General features: G+C 51.8%; 1 protein-coding gene across 5 annotated transcripts in view; it reads right to left on the bottom strand.

The window, feature by feature from the left end:
* Positions 1-39: 39 nt before the first annotated feature.
* CDIP1 (cell death-inducing p53 target 1) overlaps positions 40-16194 on the bottom strand; it is a 37797-nt gene continuing 21642 nt past the window's right edge. For 3 of the 5 annotated variants that reach the window (XM_011978471.1, XM_011978472.1, XM_011978473.1), the window contains 5 exons: positions 3874-3963; positions 3357-3455; positions 3008-3163; positions 2119-2392; positions 40-2011 (listed from right to left, as the gene is read on the bottom strand). In XM_011978471.1, coding sequence (XP_011833861.1) covers positions 1900-2011; positions 2119-2392; positions 3008-3163; positions 3357-3441 — 627 coding nt within the window. In that variant the 5' untranslated portion in view covers positions 3442-3455; positions 3874-3963 and the 3' untranslated portion in view covers positions 40-1899. The remainder of the gene's footprint in view (positions 2012-2118; positions 2393-3007; positions 3164-3356; positions 3456-3873; positions 3964-16194) is intronic. The other 2 variants (XM_011978474.1, XM_011978475.1) reach the window with 2 other exon arrangements.

Here is a 16194-nt window from a genome sequence, read left to right as displayed (position 1 = left end):
TATTTGTATTTAAACAAGTCATTGTCTAAAATAGAAACATGAACTTAAATAGTTTTATTAATAGGAATCTACTATCTGTAAAAGTTTTATTTCAAAAAGGGTTAAAAGGTAGGGAAACTCTTTAAACTACTGACCAAGCCTGCCACCTTCATAATTCAGATGAGTGAGTGCAGAGATGGCCAGGGCCAAAGCTGGCCCAGAACCTGTGTATGCAGACTGCACTCTGTTATAGTCTTCAGCCTATCAGCCTCAGCCGAGTCTGTCTTGCTTAAGGGTGCGCCTCCCCAGAGCTGGATGATGCTGTGCTCAAGCCTGCCGGTAGGAGGGCTCCAGCTTGCAGATCCCATGCATGGATGCTGTGGTATGTAGATGGTTGAAACCAGCATCAGAGGAAGGAAGGTGACCTTACAGCCACTGCCGAGACCAACGTGTGCCCTGGCCCAGTCACAGCTGGAATTCCCAGGGCTGGTCTACACCGGACTCTGGTTTGGTTTAATTAGGTCCTTACATGTTGGTGTTGTCCCAGGCAGTTGGCATGGCATCAGCACTGAGGATGTGAGACTCTGAGGACTCAGCCTCCTGCCCTGCCAGGAGACTGCCTGCAGCCCCACCCTCTTTCCCTCAAAAAAGAAGGAAGCCAGGCAAGAGAGCAGAGGCCCAGGGTGGGGAAGTGAAAGGGCCAATTTAATGAGAAACTACAAACTGAGACTGGGCCACGATTCACAGTGACAGGAGGCCATGCAGTGGCAGTGCGAGACCAGGAAGGACAGTGGCAGGATACAGCGGTCCAGGTGAGCAGGTTCACAAACCATTCAGGAAATAAAGACAGGGCAAGGCTGGTGTCCACCAAGGCAGTTCTACCACTTGTGGCTGCTCCTTCCTCATCCCCAGCCCAGTGTGCCTGCAGGAGCAGGTACAGCAACAGCCTGTCAGCTGGGGCAAGGGGCCCGGCACTTACAGGGAAGAAAACTCATGGAGAGGGCTCTGCACATCCAAGCACACCCACAAGGGGGATCCTCTGCCATCTCTTGCCCCAGTTGGGACACACCAGCCACCGAGCAGAAGTCATATCCACACACAATGAGGACATGGCAGACGGGAAGGGGCTAGGCTCAGGGGCTCCTTCGGGCCCCAGCAATACAGGGTTCACAGAGGCATGGCCAGAAAGGGGGTCTGCACACTGACCCAAAGGGGGAAGTTCCTTCTTAGCTACCAGGGTCTGATCACTCACCCAGGTACAGTGTCCTCTCTACCTGACACCAGACAGCTCTCAGGCACTGGGACAGGGTATTAGACATCCTGGGTTTCTATACCTGAGAGTTCTGAGGGCCAGAGTTGGCAGTTTTACTTCCAGCCACCATGCCCCACCTCTAGCATCCCAGAGACGCAAAGTATCCAGAAACAAACCCAGGCTTTGTGACCCTGTCCTACTTGGGTCCACCTGACTCCAGACAACTTACCCATTCTCGGCCCAGCAGGTCAGAAACGACTGTGGCTACAGGCCTAGGGAACTAACTGGCTACTGCTCTGGCTGCTTTTGGTCCTAGGGGAAAGAGTCTGGACTGAACCTGTACCTTGTTTGGAAATAGAGGAATCAGGACCCCAGCAGGAGACCCCTCCCAGCTTATCTTCCTGATCGCACACACCAAGCAGACCAACAACACACAAGTTCAGTGCCAGCCCCCTGCCACCCACTGACCCCTGGCCTTAAATCCCAACAGAATTTTTGCCAGAAGAGTCAGCTGTTCAGGGTAGTGCAGGGTGAAGAGGACAGGACTTCCAGGGGATGGTGGCACAGCTCCCATCCCCAAGTGGGAGCGGGAAAGTGACCACTGAGCGCAGGGAGCAAAGCACAGGGGGCCAGACTGACAGGCGGGGGAGTCCCGAGTCCCAGCTCCGTTAGCACAGGCGCTTGTACGTGTAGATGTAGGCTTTGCAGCTGGGGCATGTGTGCGTCACATCCTTGAAGTCATTGATGAGGCAGGGGATCAGGCAGCAGCCCAGATCACATCTGAATCAGAGACAGGGAAGAACAGGCTGAGGCCTGCTGCGGAGGAGGCAGAGGCAGCCAGTTGATCCTGGTGCAGCCCCCACCCTACCAGTGCCCACACCACCTACCCCATGAAGCAACAGAAGAAACCCAGCACGAAATTCATCAAGCCAATCTCGTAGGAGATCTTGGTGGTGATGGCCTGTTGGCAGTGGGGACACACCGTCTGCACAGGCGCTCCCTCAAAGATCTCTCCTTGCAGCACTGTCACCGTGGTGGCAGCTCCTGAAGGGACCAGGACTGTGGCTGTGTGGCCCCCAGGGCCAGGGTAGGGCCCTGGTGTGTAGGGCCCTGGGGGGTAGTAGCCCATGGGTGGGTGGGGGCCTGGAGGAGGGTAGAAACCTGGAATGGCACAGAAGATGGAGGCGAGAGGTCACTGGCCTGCCACCTGCCCCAGACAAAGAGATCGGCACAAAGCCCCAGGGTCCATAGCGCCCAGGGTGCAAGGCTAGGCCTCAGACTTCCTACCACCCTCCTAACAGGCCAGTGGGAGGCTTTACAGCTGGGGCCCTAAGTCAAGTGGGGCCACATTCTCCCAGCCCTTCCTGGTCCCCACCCCTTGGGGACCATGACAGCTGTGGCATGACATGACCCAGTCCTCTGCTCCTGTCTCCGGCATGCAAGGACAGGGCACTCAGCCTCAAGCCCATGACCAAGGGAGGGAAAGCTATGCGGGTCACCCACCCCTCTCCTGCACACAGGGTGCCCCTCCCCACCCATGTCAGGTCCTGTTGTGCCAAGGACTAGCCCTGCCCAAGCAGCCTGAGTGAGAGCAGTCCCACCTTCCCACGTCCACAGTCCCTGTCCACACACAGCCTGAGCTCCAGGCCAGGGCTGGTTGGGTGTGTTGGAGTCCCTGCCCTACAACAGATGCCCACCTGTACTGAGGACAGCCAGCGCAGGCCAGACAGCAGCCAGGAGCAGCCCATGCTCCCCTCAGATCCCTTCCCCACTCACCCGGAGGCATGTAGGCGCCATCTGCACTCATGTGTGGGGGGATAAAGCCAGGCTGGGGCATTGGGTGACCCGGCGGCTCATAGGGTGGGGGCCCAATATCCGCAGGGGGCAGCGGCATGCCTGGAGGGGGCTGCATCACGGCTGGGGAGGAACGGCCTGGACAGAGAGAGGCAGAAAGAGGAGACTCAGCTGGAGTCTCTGCACGATGAGCTGGACCAGAGGCCACTGTTTTGGGACACAGATGGGGCCCAGGGGTGACCCTGGAGTGGGCATCACCACTTAAGAGTCCCAACCGTGCCATGGGGGCAGGGGACTGCAACAGGGAGCCTCAGGAGCAGTGACCCCCTACCTGGGGTGGGCGGGGCTCCACTTTTCTCCTCCAGAAGTGGGGCTGTGGGGCCCCCAGGATAAGGAGGGGGCGGCTCGTTGGACATCTTCGCTGCTTCTCCTGGACATGGAGGGAAAACCCAGGCATGAACTAAGCTCCCAGCCAGGTTCCTTCCCCTTCAGCCCTGGGGAGTGGCCGAGACACTGCACAAGGCGTGTGACCATCCTCAGAAGGGGCTGCCTCCAGGCACTGGGGATCCCCCACCTTCCCCAGGGCCACCTAGCCCAGAGCCACCATCCTCACCTCAGCAGTCACCTGCTCTTCCCTGTTTGGAAGCTGGAGGGCAAGGACAGAACCCAGGAAGCAGGGTCCAGTGAGGTAAAGTCCCCCAGGGAGCCTAACTCAGCATTTGCCCCACATGAGAGCAGTTTGGCACCAAGCTCTCCCCTCCCCAAACATTTAGCAGGCACCAAGGCAGTCGAGGAGACACTGGACTGATCTCTGCCAGAGGCTGGACTGGGAATGGGGGATTCCTTACCTCAAATCCGTGCTACTCAGAGAAGGGAGGCAGGTGAGGCTCCTTCAGCTGCTGGCCTGGATGGACAGGGAACAGGCAGGGCTCCGGGAACTGTTTCAGGGGAAGGAAAGGCAGGGCCCTTAGCAGGCAGCAGGGGCTGCCAAGCCAGGGCTGGGCCCAGGGGCCTGCGCGTACCACGCAGTCCCTCCCCTTCCCACATCAGGCTTCTCCCTGGCTGTCACTCTGTGCCATCCACACACCCGACCACCCTTCCATTTCCCGGTCCCATCACAGGTTTGCTTCCTCCCTCTCCCAAGACTGGTGGCACCCAAGGGCCACGGCTGGGCCCTCTGTATCTCCTCCCACCAGGCCTGAGCTCCCATGCATGAGGACTGCCAGACAAGCTGTGCTCTGGCCTGTGCCCCTCTGGTTTGCTTGCTGAGGCGGGGGTGGGGAGGAAGAAGAGTCAAGTGAAATCTTTTCCCTCATTTCTGTCACCAAACTCTCTGAGCACAGCTCAGAAAGCCGGGAAGCTTTTGCTCTTACTTCGCATCATAAAGGACTTGGGAAGTGGGTTCAGTTACCTTAGCTAAAAGTAATAAAATGAGAGAAAAATCAGTTTCAATGGAACAGAAGGATACAGGGAAAGGAGCGTTTCCCAGAGAGCCCAGCACCTGCAGGGGATGAAGGGCACATAAGTTTGAATATGAAGTTTAACAAATCAGGGCAGGGCCAGAGGAACCAAGTCCAAGCTCTTGGGTTCAACTATAAAGTACCATGGCAGTTTGAAAACTGAAAGACAGGGATCAAAAAGCTCTTAGAAGAAAATGCAGGCATCAATCTTTATGACCTTCGATTAGGCAGTCGTTTCTTAGATATGACACCAAAAGCAAAGCAACAAAAAGAAAACTTCAACTGGATGTCATCAGAATGAAAAACTCTTGTGCTTCAAAGGACACCATCACATTTTATAATTCATAGATCTGATAAAGGACTTGTATTAAGAACATACAAAGAACTCAAATAACAGAAAGACAACCCAATTTTTAAAATGGGCAAAGGATTTGAACAAAGACTTCTCAAAAGACAAATAAATGGCCAAAAGCACATGAAAACTACTGAGCATCTTTTCATACGGGAAATGAAAGGCAAAACCACAAGGAGACCATTTCCTATCTACTAGGATGGCTAAAATTTAAAAAGACAGTAATAGGCATTATGTAGAGAAACGGGAACCCTCCTACACTGCTGGTGGGGGACAGCCCCTGCCAACCTTTTGAGGAACTGCCACCCCCTGTTCCCCTTTTGAGGAACAGTCTGGCAGTTCCTCAAAAGGTTAAACCTAGAGTTACCAGATGACCCAGCAATTCCACCCCTGGTTATCTGCCCAAGAGAAATGAAAACCTGTCTACACAGAAGTTTGTACACAAATGTTCACAGCAGCATGAATCATAATAGCCAAAAAGTGGAAACAACCCAAATGTCCATCAACAGAGTGGATAAACAAAACTGTAGGCTGCCCAGACAATGGAAGACGATTCAGCTATAAAAAGGAAGGAAGCACTGACACCCTACAGCATGAACCCTGAAAACATGCTTGGTGAGAGAAGCCAGACACAAAAGGCCACATAATGTATGATTTCACTTATATGAAATGTCCCCAGTAGGCAAACCCATAGAGACAGAAAGTACATTAGTAGCTGTTTAGGTCTGGGAGAGAGGGAGAAGTGGGGAACATGGGATCTCCTTCTGGGGTAATGAAGATGCTCGGAAACCGACTGTAGCAATAGCTGAACAATTCTGTGAATAAACTAAAAACCACTAAATTGTAAGTGGGTGAATTGAATGGTACATAAATTATGTCAATAAAACTTTTTTTAAAAAATGAGGGAAGGCCGGGCGCGGTGGCTCAAGCCTGTAATCCCAGCACTTTGGGAGGCCGAGACGGGCGGATCACGAGGTCAGGAGATCGAGACCATCCTGGAAACCCCATCTCTACTAAAAAAAAAAGTACAAAAAACTAGCTGGGCGAGGTGGCGGGCGCCTGTAGTCCCAGCTACTCGGGAGGCTGAGGCAGGAGAAAGGCGTAAACCCAGGAGGCGGAGCTTGCAGTGAACTGAGATTGCGTCACTGCACTCCAGCCTGGGCGACAAAGCGAGACTCCGTCAAAAAAAAAAAAAAAAAAAAAATGAGGGAAAAGAAAATTAGTCCTACTACCCTGCTGCAGCCCATCTCCATATGTCCCTGCTGGTCTGTATGCACAGGCACCTGTACTTTTTGGTTTTGTTTTGTAGAGATGGGGTCTCACTATGTTGCCCAGGCTGGTCTCGAACTCCTGGCCTCAAACGATCCTCCTTGCCTCGGCCTCCCAAAGTGTTGGGATTATAGGTAGGAGCCACTGCTCCCAGCCCATACTATATAAAAATACAGTTGCTATCCTGACAGTTTTAAATCCTTTAATTTTTTTCTCTTTTTGAGACAGAGTCTTGCGTGATCCTGGCTCACTGCAACCTCCGCCTCCCAGGTTCCAGCGATTCTCCTGCCTCAGCCTCCCAAGTAGCTGAGACTACAGGCACGCGCTACCATGCCTGGCTAATTTTTGTATTTTTTAAGTAGAGAGATGATTTCACCATATTGGCCAGGCTGGTAAATCCTTTTAATGCTGTGTCACACATATTCCATCTTACAAGACTCCGTGACCATCGATATTAATATTCCACAACATGGGCATACTTGACCAAACCCTTTAAGGCATTTAGGCAAGGCCCTACTTGTTGTTTTCATGAAATACAAGGGAACACCTCTGTCCACCGCTCTTTCCCTTTTCTTAGATTATTTCCTCAGGCTAAGCTTGTCAGAGTGAGATGACTGGGTCAAAGGACATGAGCATGTTATGCCTTTTTGAAAGGATGCCAATTTACAGTGCCAGTTATCATTAATTTTAATATTAAAATGACACATTTTTATATGCATTTCTTTGACAGGAGACAGAACATCTTTCCAAGTGTTCAGAAATTACACACTCACTCTTCTGAGTTGCCTTATTATCCACGGAAGACATGAGGCCCAGAAAAGGATGGGGCGGGACATAAGTCTAGGACCCTGGCATGACTCTCCCACCCCCCTCCTGTCTGCAGAGTGAATTCCAATAGCACAGGGTTAAGAACAGGGAGTGGTGACCAGGTGCAGGAGCTTATGCCTGTAATCTCAGCACTTTGGGAGACTGAAGCTGGAACATGGATTGAGGCCAAGAGTTCGAAACCAGCCTGGTCGACATGGCAAGACTCTTGTCTCTACAAAAGAAAAATTTTTTAATTAGGTATGATAGTGCATGCCTGTAGTCCCAGCTACCGAGGAGGCTGAGGTAGGAGGATCACCTGAGCCCAAGACTCAGAGGATACAGTGAGCCATGATCAGGCCACTGCACTCCAGCCTGGGCAACAGTGCAAGACCCTGTCTCAAAAAAAAAAAAAAAAAAAAGAACAGAACAGGGAGTAGCAACAGTGCCTCTTGGAACTGGTCCTGGGGTCCCTTGCCCAGGCTGCTCCTAGCCTGCCAGGTGCCCTCCTGCAGGGGAGAAGAGGGCAGCCTTTCATGGGGCTTTACCTGCATCTGGAAAACTGTTGCAATATGTTGAATTGTGGAATCGGTGGTGCCAGCCCCTGCTACAAACTCCCAGATTCCCAGCAAATGCTCTCTGGTGCCTCTGGGTGGCACCACTGTCCGCCAAGTGGCCCAACACTGTGGCATGCAGTTGGTGAGTCTGGTGAGTCTTGCTCAGCAGGCAATGAATGGTCCAGGCCCTGGGATGCTCTGAGCAGACCAGGAAAGTAAGCTGCACTGTGCTTGGTGAGTCACTTAAACCCACCTGCAGATCCCAGCCTGGGTCCCTTGCAGGGAGCACACACACATGCACGCGTGCACACACACCCCATCTCTGAGAATGCAAGTGTTGCCTTTCTCTGGCTCATCTTTTCATCAAAGTCAACAGATACAATCCTATGGTCTCCTAGAGTTCAAAAATTCTATTTCTGGAATTCCACATACACCCTTGCCCATGATGACAGGGTGCAAGCCCACAGGGCAAAGCCCTCCCTTGGGGTCCACCCAACCTGGATAATGACAATGCAGGCTACAGGGAAGGGTTTGGACCTGCACAGGGCTGGCTTCCACTCCAGCTCGCTGGCCACAGAGCCCACCTTCTCTTTGCCCCTTACCTGGGGCTGCAGGGCCCTGTTGCTCCTCTGTATCTTCCCCACTCAGGGCCGTGCCTGCTACTCACTGCTCCCTCTCACCCCTCCATATCCACATGCATCCTTCCTGAACCCCAGCAGGGACTGCAGATCCTTCTCTACCAAGGAGAGGTATCTGGAAAACAGCTCATGAAGATTTCCTGAATTTAAACACCCATTCTCCCAGTGCCTTCCAATATAAAATCAAACATGCATTTCCACAAAACCATGTTGTGTAGGGTGCAATAAAAACTACAAGAATAATCTTTCAATCACACGATCAGAAGCAAAATAGTTTTCCAATAAAATAAGTACTGTTCAAAGCTACAAAATGGAAAATGTCTGATCTGAAAATGCAGCCCCAGCGCCTCTGCTGTGGGAAGGTGCTGGTGAGGGAAGGGGCTGGGAGACCTGTGGATCTGCCCAGTTCCCAACAGAAGAGGCAGAGGAGACTTCGGGTGTCTGGGGAGCACACTGAAATCAACTTGCAGCCCTGACAAATCCAAGAGAGGCTTCTTGGCCTTCTCGCTTTAAATATCGGATTTATAAACTGCAAACAAAATAGGTGCCTGTTTGAAAATCTTTACAACTCAGTCAGAAACTTAATAGTAAGTCACTCCTCTGGGAGACCAGAGGCCTCTGCAAAGTCTATCCCTCCACACCCTCTGGGTTCTGTGGCATGTGAAGGTGTGGAGGAAAAACCTGTTTCTCCTCTGCTTTCACCCCGTAACAATCAACAGAAAAGAATTCTGTGGCAAAACACGTGGGGATTTCTCCTCAATAACAAGCCAGCAGTCAGTTCTGTAGCGGACACCAGCTGGACATCATCTAGTCGCACTCAAGTCTGATGCTACTGCGTCAGATCCCACAGGTTGAGGGCTCAGTCCCAAGACTGCCCCCCACTTCTGATGTCAATCGCAATTCCTAGCTTGCAGCCTACGCTTCTGACAGACTGGCTATAAATCATTATCTTGGGAGCGGATTCCTTATAAGAGGATTAGTCAGTCTTCTGTGGGTACATCTCCCCGTGGCCCTTCCACCATGGGATGACGCAGCAAAGAAGGCCCCTGCCAGATGCTGGCAGTGCCTTGATCCTGGACTTCCCAGCCACCACAGTTTTGGTGACTGTGGGTGACTGACAGGCTTAATGAGAGGTGTTTGGGATATGGGAGGTAGATTCCTCATAAACAGATAAACAGCCTCCCTGGGGTGGGGAAGGAGTGAGTGACTTCTCACTCTGTTAGTCCCTTCATCCCAGCTGGTTGTCAGAAAGGGCCTAGCGCTTCCCCTCCCTTTCTTACCCGCTCTCTCGCCATGTGATCTCTGCACACAGAGACTCCCCTGTGCCTTCCGCCATGAATGGAAGCGGCCTGAGGCCCTCAACAGAAGCAGATGTTGGCACTGTGCCATCCTGTAAAGCCTGCAGAACCAGGAGCCAAATACTCTTTTCTTTATAAATTACTCAGCCTCAGGTAATTTATAGCAACACAAATAGACTAAGACACCAGCCTCCAGAACTGTAACGAGATAAATTCCTGTTCTTTATAAATTACCCAGTCTCAGGTATTCTGTTAGAGAAGCACAATGGACTTACACTACATCAAGACTTGATAAGTGGTAGGTTTTTTTTTTTGTTTTTTTTTTATACACGGAGTCTCGCTCTGTCGCCAGGCTGGAGCGCAGTGGCGCAATCTTGGCTCACTGCAACCTCTGCCTCACAGGTTCAGGCGATTCTCCTGCCTCAGCCTTCTGAGTAGCTGCGACTACAGGCGTGCCGCCAGCTAATTTTTGTACTTTTAGTAGAGACGGGGTTTCACCATGTTGGCCAGGATGGTCTCGATCTCTTGACCTCATGTCCACCTGCCTCGGCCTCCCAAAGTACTGAGATTACAGGTGTGAGCCACCGCGCCCAGCCGACAAATGGTAATTTCTTAAGGGTTACTTGCCACAGGAATTAGAATCCTTAACAATGATTTTTTTCTAATGTGTTACATTAGAAGTCATTGGTGTACCTTGCATTTGGAATGGGTCTTTTACACAGACATGATTTCTTAACATCATGTGTGGGTCACCTGAAAATACTGGTTCCTGTAACGCAGATCTACCAATGTTGACACATCACATTGAACAATATATATTTTTTAAAATCACATTGCTGGTGTTGCTACCAATGTCATCATTAAAGTCACTAAATATTGTTATCTAATCATCATTTGAAAGCTTGAATTTCATCACTGGCAACAAAGCACTAACAAATTTAGAAACAGCAACATATACAAAAATAAAAGGTCAGTTGTTTCACTTGCTCATTTTCAAGAAAGTGTATGCTAAATATCCAAATCTGAGTAACAACAGTGTGTGCCGGTTAAGTGAAGGTGGAGCCCATGAAAAAGGCAGCTAGTTCAGCCCACACCTGAAATGAATGCACATGTGCTTTTCCTCATGACAGCATCAAACTCCACGTGACATACTTCATGTGTGCCTCATTTCATCACACAGGATCTTAAAAAGATGTGGACTAGGCGGGGTGCGATGGCTCATGCCTGTAATCCCAGCACTTTGGGAGGCCAAGGCGGGCGGATCACGAGGTCAGGAGATCAAGACCGTCCTGGCTAACACTGTGAAACCCCGTCTCTACTAAAAATACAAAAAATTAGCTGGGCGTGGTGGTGGGCGCCTGTAGTCCCAGCTACTCGGGAGGCTGAGGCAGGAGAATCGGCGTGAACCCGGGAGTCGGAGCTTACAGTGAGCCAAGATCGTACCACTGCACTCCAGCCTGGGCAACAAGCGACACTCCTCAAAAAAAAAAAAAAAAAAAGATGGGGACTCATGGGTCAGGACTTAAAAAGCTGATTTTTACTGCTTTGTCTGATGCAACACTGGCGCGCGCGCGCGTGTGTGTGTACTGTGTGTGGTGGTGAAGACTCAGTTACAACAAGACCAGCACAGTGTGGTGCCGGTCTTGAGTCTGTGCAGGCCCACAGCTTCTTTCCCCACCGCTCCTACACTATCAGTGTGAAAGCCATCACAACCAAAGAGGCACGGTAACAAATCACGGCCATATTATTATTAAAACAGTTCTGATCCTCAGCCCCTCGACTGGTCGAGTGGTCTCAGGAACCCCCCAGGAGACTGCAGATCACATTTCAAGAACTGCTGTGCTAGAGGAACCCCCACTAGAAGTTAAGGGGGTGCGATATCAGCCAAGTGCAGGGCTGGGACAGGGCTTCACAGCCAGAGGGATCAAGAGTGGCCTGCAAGTCTTGGAGTCGCTCCTGCGGAGGCCCCGAGTTTGTTGTTCTGGCAAGGCCCCACTCCAGGGATGTGCTTGCCACCCCATGGAAGGCTTTAAATGAAGCAAGCAGTCAAGAACATGGGCTCTGGGCCAGGGATGGTGGCTTAGGCCTATAATTCCAGCACTCTGGGAGGCCGAGACGGGAGGAATGAGCTCAGGAATTCAAAACCAGCCTGGGCAACATGGCAAGACATCATCAATATTAAAAAAAAAAAAAAAAAAAGGGGGCGGGGGGCACTGCATCAGGTTAGTTCAAACCCAGACCCACCACTTTCCAACTGAGTGAGCTGAGCCTCGGTTTCTTTCTCTGTAAACAGAGATGAGCATGCCTACCTCTCAGGGTGGGAGTGAGGCTGAAGACAGACAGTGTGCGCGAAATGCCTGCAGCAGGAACGCTGGGCCTAGCACACAAGGACGCTAAATAAACGGAACCTGCTATTATTATGCTTTATTAGGCAACTTCCAACAGGGAAGAAAACAACAGGTACTTACGCCTCTGCCATGGGGTGGCTTCTGATCCCCAACGAGGGATCCTGGTGCACGTTCACTAATATGACTGTAAGGGAATGCTGCTACAGGATTCTGGAGGGACTTGCAATCAAAACCCTGCCCTAAGAGCTCAGCTCGGCAGCACTCCCTCAGCACAGCTCAGCTGGGCCACCTGCTCCATGGGAACCCGAGACAATCCTTTGGGAAGGCAGAGACACTAGCAGTCTTCCAAGGGCCGTCTCTCCTGGCGGGCTGTGGAAATGCCAGGGGCCTGCCTGGGAGTGCCCAAGGTTAGTAATGCCCCTGGAAAGATGCTCCACCCATAGACCCTGGTGGCAGAGGCTCTGCAGCAGCTGCTGCCCCGCCACATTTCTCAGGGCTGGGCTGGCTTGGTGCTGCATCCTCAGGAGGTGCTTACCCATGTGGCAGCCATGGCATCAGGACGCCAGCTGGCCTCAGAGGGGCTCCTCTGTCCCCAGGAGGCAGGTCCCAGGCATCCAGCCAGGAACAGGGCTTTCTGCTTTGCTGGGAAAACTGAAAGGCCGTTTTCTGCCTCGCCTGCAGCTTCCATGTGCTGAACAAAGGAGGCGCCCACTGCTCCACGAGGGCAGAGCAGAGGTAAAAGACAAACACTCTCTGTGCTCCTTCGGTCTGAAAAGAGAATGGCAAGGCCCAAACCAGGTCTGGAGGAAAAGGCCGAAGTAAGAAGCGAGCCAGAAGCAAGCAGGAGCTGACGTGGGCCTCAGGGAAGATGCTCTCAGTCCAGGGGGCAGGACCCAGCAGGGACGGGACAGCGGGAAGAGAGCACAGAATCCCCACCAAGGGTGCAGGCCCAAAGGGGACCCTTCCAGGAAGGCTTGGCCCACACCAGGCCTTTTCATCCTGTGACATCTCCATCTAACACACAGACAGATTAGTTCAAACCCACCTGGGAGGGCGGTGTGAGAATTAAGTGAGGCATGGATATAAAAACTTCCTGAACTGCTGTAAGGGACCACACAGCGTGAGGGTCCTTAGGAGGGGGACTGTTACTTGCAAGGGATGGCTGCTGACTCTCTGCGCAGTACCACATAGCTGTTCCGCCTGTTCTCCCAAGCACCCCAGGGCTGGGCTGAAGCATGGTCTGTGAGGTGACCATGTAACAGAGGCCCTCTGAGGGGAGGGCAAGGGATGGTGCTTCTTTCTGGAATTCCTTCTGATAGTTACTCAGCACATCCTCCGTGCCAGATACAGGCTGGGGATTAAAGACATGTCCCTGGCTGGGCGCAGTGGCTCACACTCGTAAGCCCAGCGCTTTGGGAGGCCAAGGTGGATAGATCACGAGGTCAAGAGATCGGGACCATCCTGGCCAACATGGTGAAACCCCGTTTCTACTAAAAACACAAAAATTAGCTGGGCATGGTTGTGGGTGCCTGTAGTCCTAGCTACTTGGGAAGCTGAGGCAGGAGAATCACTTGAACCCAGGAGGCGGAGGTTGTAGTGAGCCGAGATTGCACCACGGCATTCTAGCCTGGGTGATAGAGCAAGACTCCATCTCAAAAAACAAAAGACACGTCCCTGCCTTCCAGAATCTTACAATCAAGTAAGGAGGACGAGCATTAAATAATCACCCCCTCACCAAAAAACCACAAACACAATTACATCTGTGACCAGTGGTGTTGAGAAAGTCCAGGATACAGAAGGACAGCAATATCACCATTATAGAGCTCTAACAGCGTCTCTTCAAACAAGCCTGGGAGGAGGTGGTGGAAGAGTTATGAGACCAGCAGACAAAGGGAGGGATGGGGACAGCAGAGGGAACAGTGAGTACACAAGGCCTAAGGAAGGAGGGCTGTGCCCCGGAGGGTGGCCAGATGGCAGCCTGGGGCCCTCACAGCAACCCGGCCACAGGGGTTGTTTCAGAGCTCAAATACCCCAGATCTCCAGGACAAGGATGACAAGGTCAGCTGGGCAGTGTCCCAGGCCCTTCTCCTCAGGCTTTAGGCTTCCCCAGGAGACCTCCAGCACCATTCAGCCTTGTTGCACTGTGTGACTTGGGAACAAAGACAGTGGCCTTCTTTGCTTGACTGTCAATACAATACTGGGAGAGCACAGGTCTCCCTGGGACCCTGCCTCGCCCCGATGGCCTCCAGCCCTGGACAAATTCCGCAACCTCTCTGAGCCTCTGTTTCCCCATGTGGAAAATGAGGTTCTTGGGAGGCTGAACGAAACCCCACATGTAAATGTCCAGGCTGTATTGCTGGAGACGACTTCCATGAATGACTACGCAGATACCACCACCCATACAGAGCTGTGCTGTGTTCCTCCACATCACACTGCAAAGGAAGAAGGCAGAATAACAAGATCTGGAGCAGCAATGTTCTTCCTAATGAAGTACAGAGTAGAGACTGTCAGCTGCACCCAAATCCACTCTCTCCCCGATTCTTCAACACAGAACTCCACTTTCACTCAGGGCAGCAGTCCATCAACCAAGATGGTCCCCAAGCTTTCTTAGAGTGACAATGCTCTGGCCGATGAGCTGTAAGCAGAAGTGTCCAGACCATAAGAAGGCACTCAAGGCAAGCCGACTTAGCCCGGAGCCAGGCGCTTCATCCTTCCTGCCTTCCTCCGATCTGCCGCCTGGAAGATGGATGCCATGGCTCCAGTAGCTGTGCTTGACCATGAGGGCCTTGGGATGGAGGCCAGTGCCTAGGACAGCCATGGGACACCACACCAGCACAAAATGACCACCTCCCACATCTTCCATGTGAATAATAAAACTTGTTTTCTTGGTTAATTATTGGTATATTAAATTCAGGTTAAGTATTAACAAGGAAGAAAAACAAATGTCATTACAAATATACAGCATAGACAAGTGCAGTAGCTTACACCTGTAATCCCAGCACTTTGGAGGCCAAGGTGGGAGGATTGCTTAAAGCTAGGAGTTGAAGACCAGCCTGGGCAACATAGCAAGATCCCATCTCTAAAAAAAAAAAAAAAAAGAAGCTAGGTATGGTGATAGAAACCTGTGATCCCAGCTACTTGGGAGGCTGAGGCAGGAGGACTGTTCTAGCCCAGGGATTCTAGGCTACAATGAGCTATGTCACACCAATGCACTCTAGCCTGGGCGACAGAGTGAGACCCCATCCCCCTCCACCACAAAAATATATCTCTACAGTTCCTTAAGCCTGAAGGAACACAAGTTCTCTTCAAGTGATCCATGATCAAAAGGATCATGGCTTTCTTTAGGTCACACGACACAGCCTCAGCCAATGCAGAAGTCAAGGCATGGGGAATACCCCCTGGCGGGAAGGCTGGAGCAGATGCTTCTGTAGTTAAAATAGGCCCCAAGAGAAGAGCAGCTGGTTGCCTTGGAGCGAGGGCACATTCTTCTGAGACCCCAGAGTTCAGTTCAGCATGACCACTAGCTCAAGGAGGAGCTGAGGAGGACGATGGTGTGCAGTGAACGTCAATAGAGCATGCACTGTTTGGATGCAAGTGCCCAGCACAGGGACACAAAGGAAGTGCTCCAAGTGAGGAGGTGTTCAAAAGGGAGCCTCTGTTGTGAGACTGCTCCTGGGACCCAAACCCTCTCCACTCCCCTCTCCACCATGCCCTACCCAAACCAGGGGCTAATCCAGCCACCCCAGTCCATGTGGAACCAGGGCAGGATTCCCTGTGGCCTTTCAGCAGCTGATCAGAGGAATCCTATTCCCAACACTGGGTGAGGAGGAGGGAGGAGGAGGCCCTCCACAAAGGTCCACTCAGTCTCAGAGCAGTCTCTAGTGAGGCTGAGCCCTCCCAAGACTCAGGGAGGTTGCCAATGTGTCCCCTTCTCTGGGACCGTTGTCCCCAGCTGCCAAGTTCTAGCAAGGCAGGCCTGGGAAATCCTGGACATGGCCCATTTCCCATTGTCCTAATGGAAGCAGGATGAGAGACAGTCCCTCCCTCAGATAACATCGCTGGTGGCTCTGAACCATTTATTTATTTTTACACTTGAACATGGGTGTATCTAATACCTTGGGAATTCTCAACACTTCAAAACAAGCTCAACTTAAGTCACAGAAAGGACCAGAAAACAGATCTGGTTTTCCTATCTGCTGGCTTTCTTCCCACCCAACCCTGCATGCTCCTCCTCGACCATGATGAGTCTCAGCAGAGATAAGACACCAGCCTGGCCAGGCACAGTGGCTCATGCCTATAATTATGGCACTTTGGGAGGCAGAGGTGGGCCGATCACAAGGTCAGAAGTTCGAGACCAGGCTGGCCAACATGGTGAAACTGTCTGTACTAAAAATACAAAAATTAGCTGGGCATGATGGCGTGCGACTATAATCCCAGCTACTC

Source organism: Mandrillus leucophaeus, unplaced genomic scaffold, assembly GCF_000951045.1.
Source record: "Mandrillus leucophaeus isolate KB7577 unplaced genomic scaffold, Mleu.le_1.0 Scaffold195, whole genome shotgun sequence".
Taxonomy (NCBI): Eukaryota; Metazoa; Chordata; class Mammalia; order Primates; family Cercopithecidae; genus Mandrillus; species Mandrillus leucophaeus.
The sequence above is the reverse complement of the archived record's forward strand: the minus strand, read 5'-3'. Positions and strand labels throughout refer to the sequence as shown.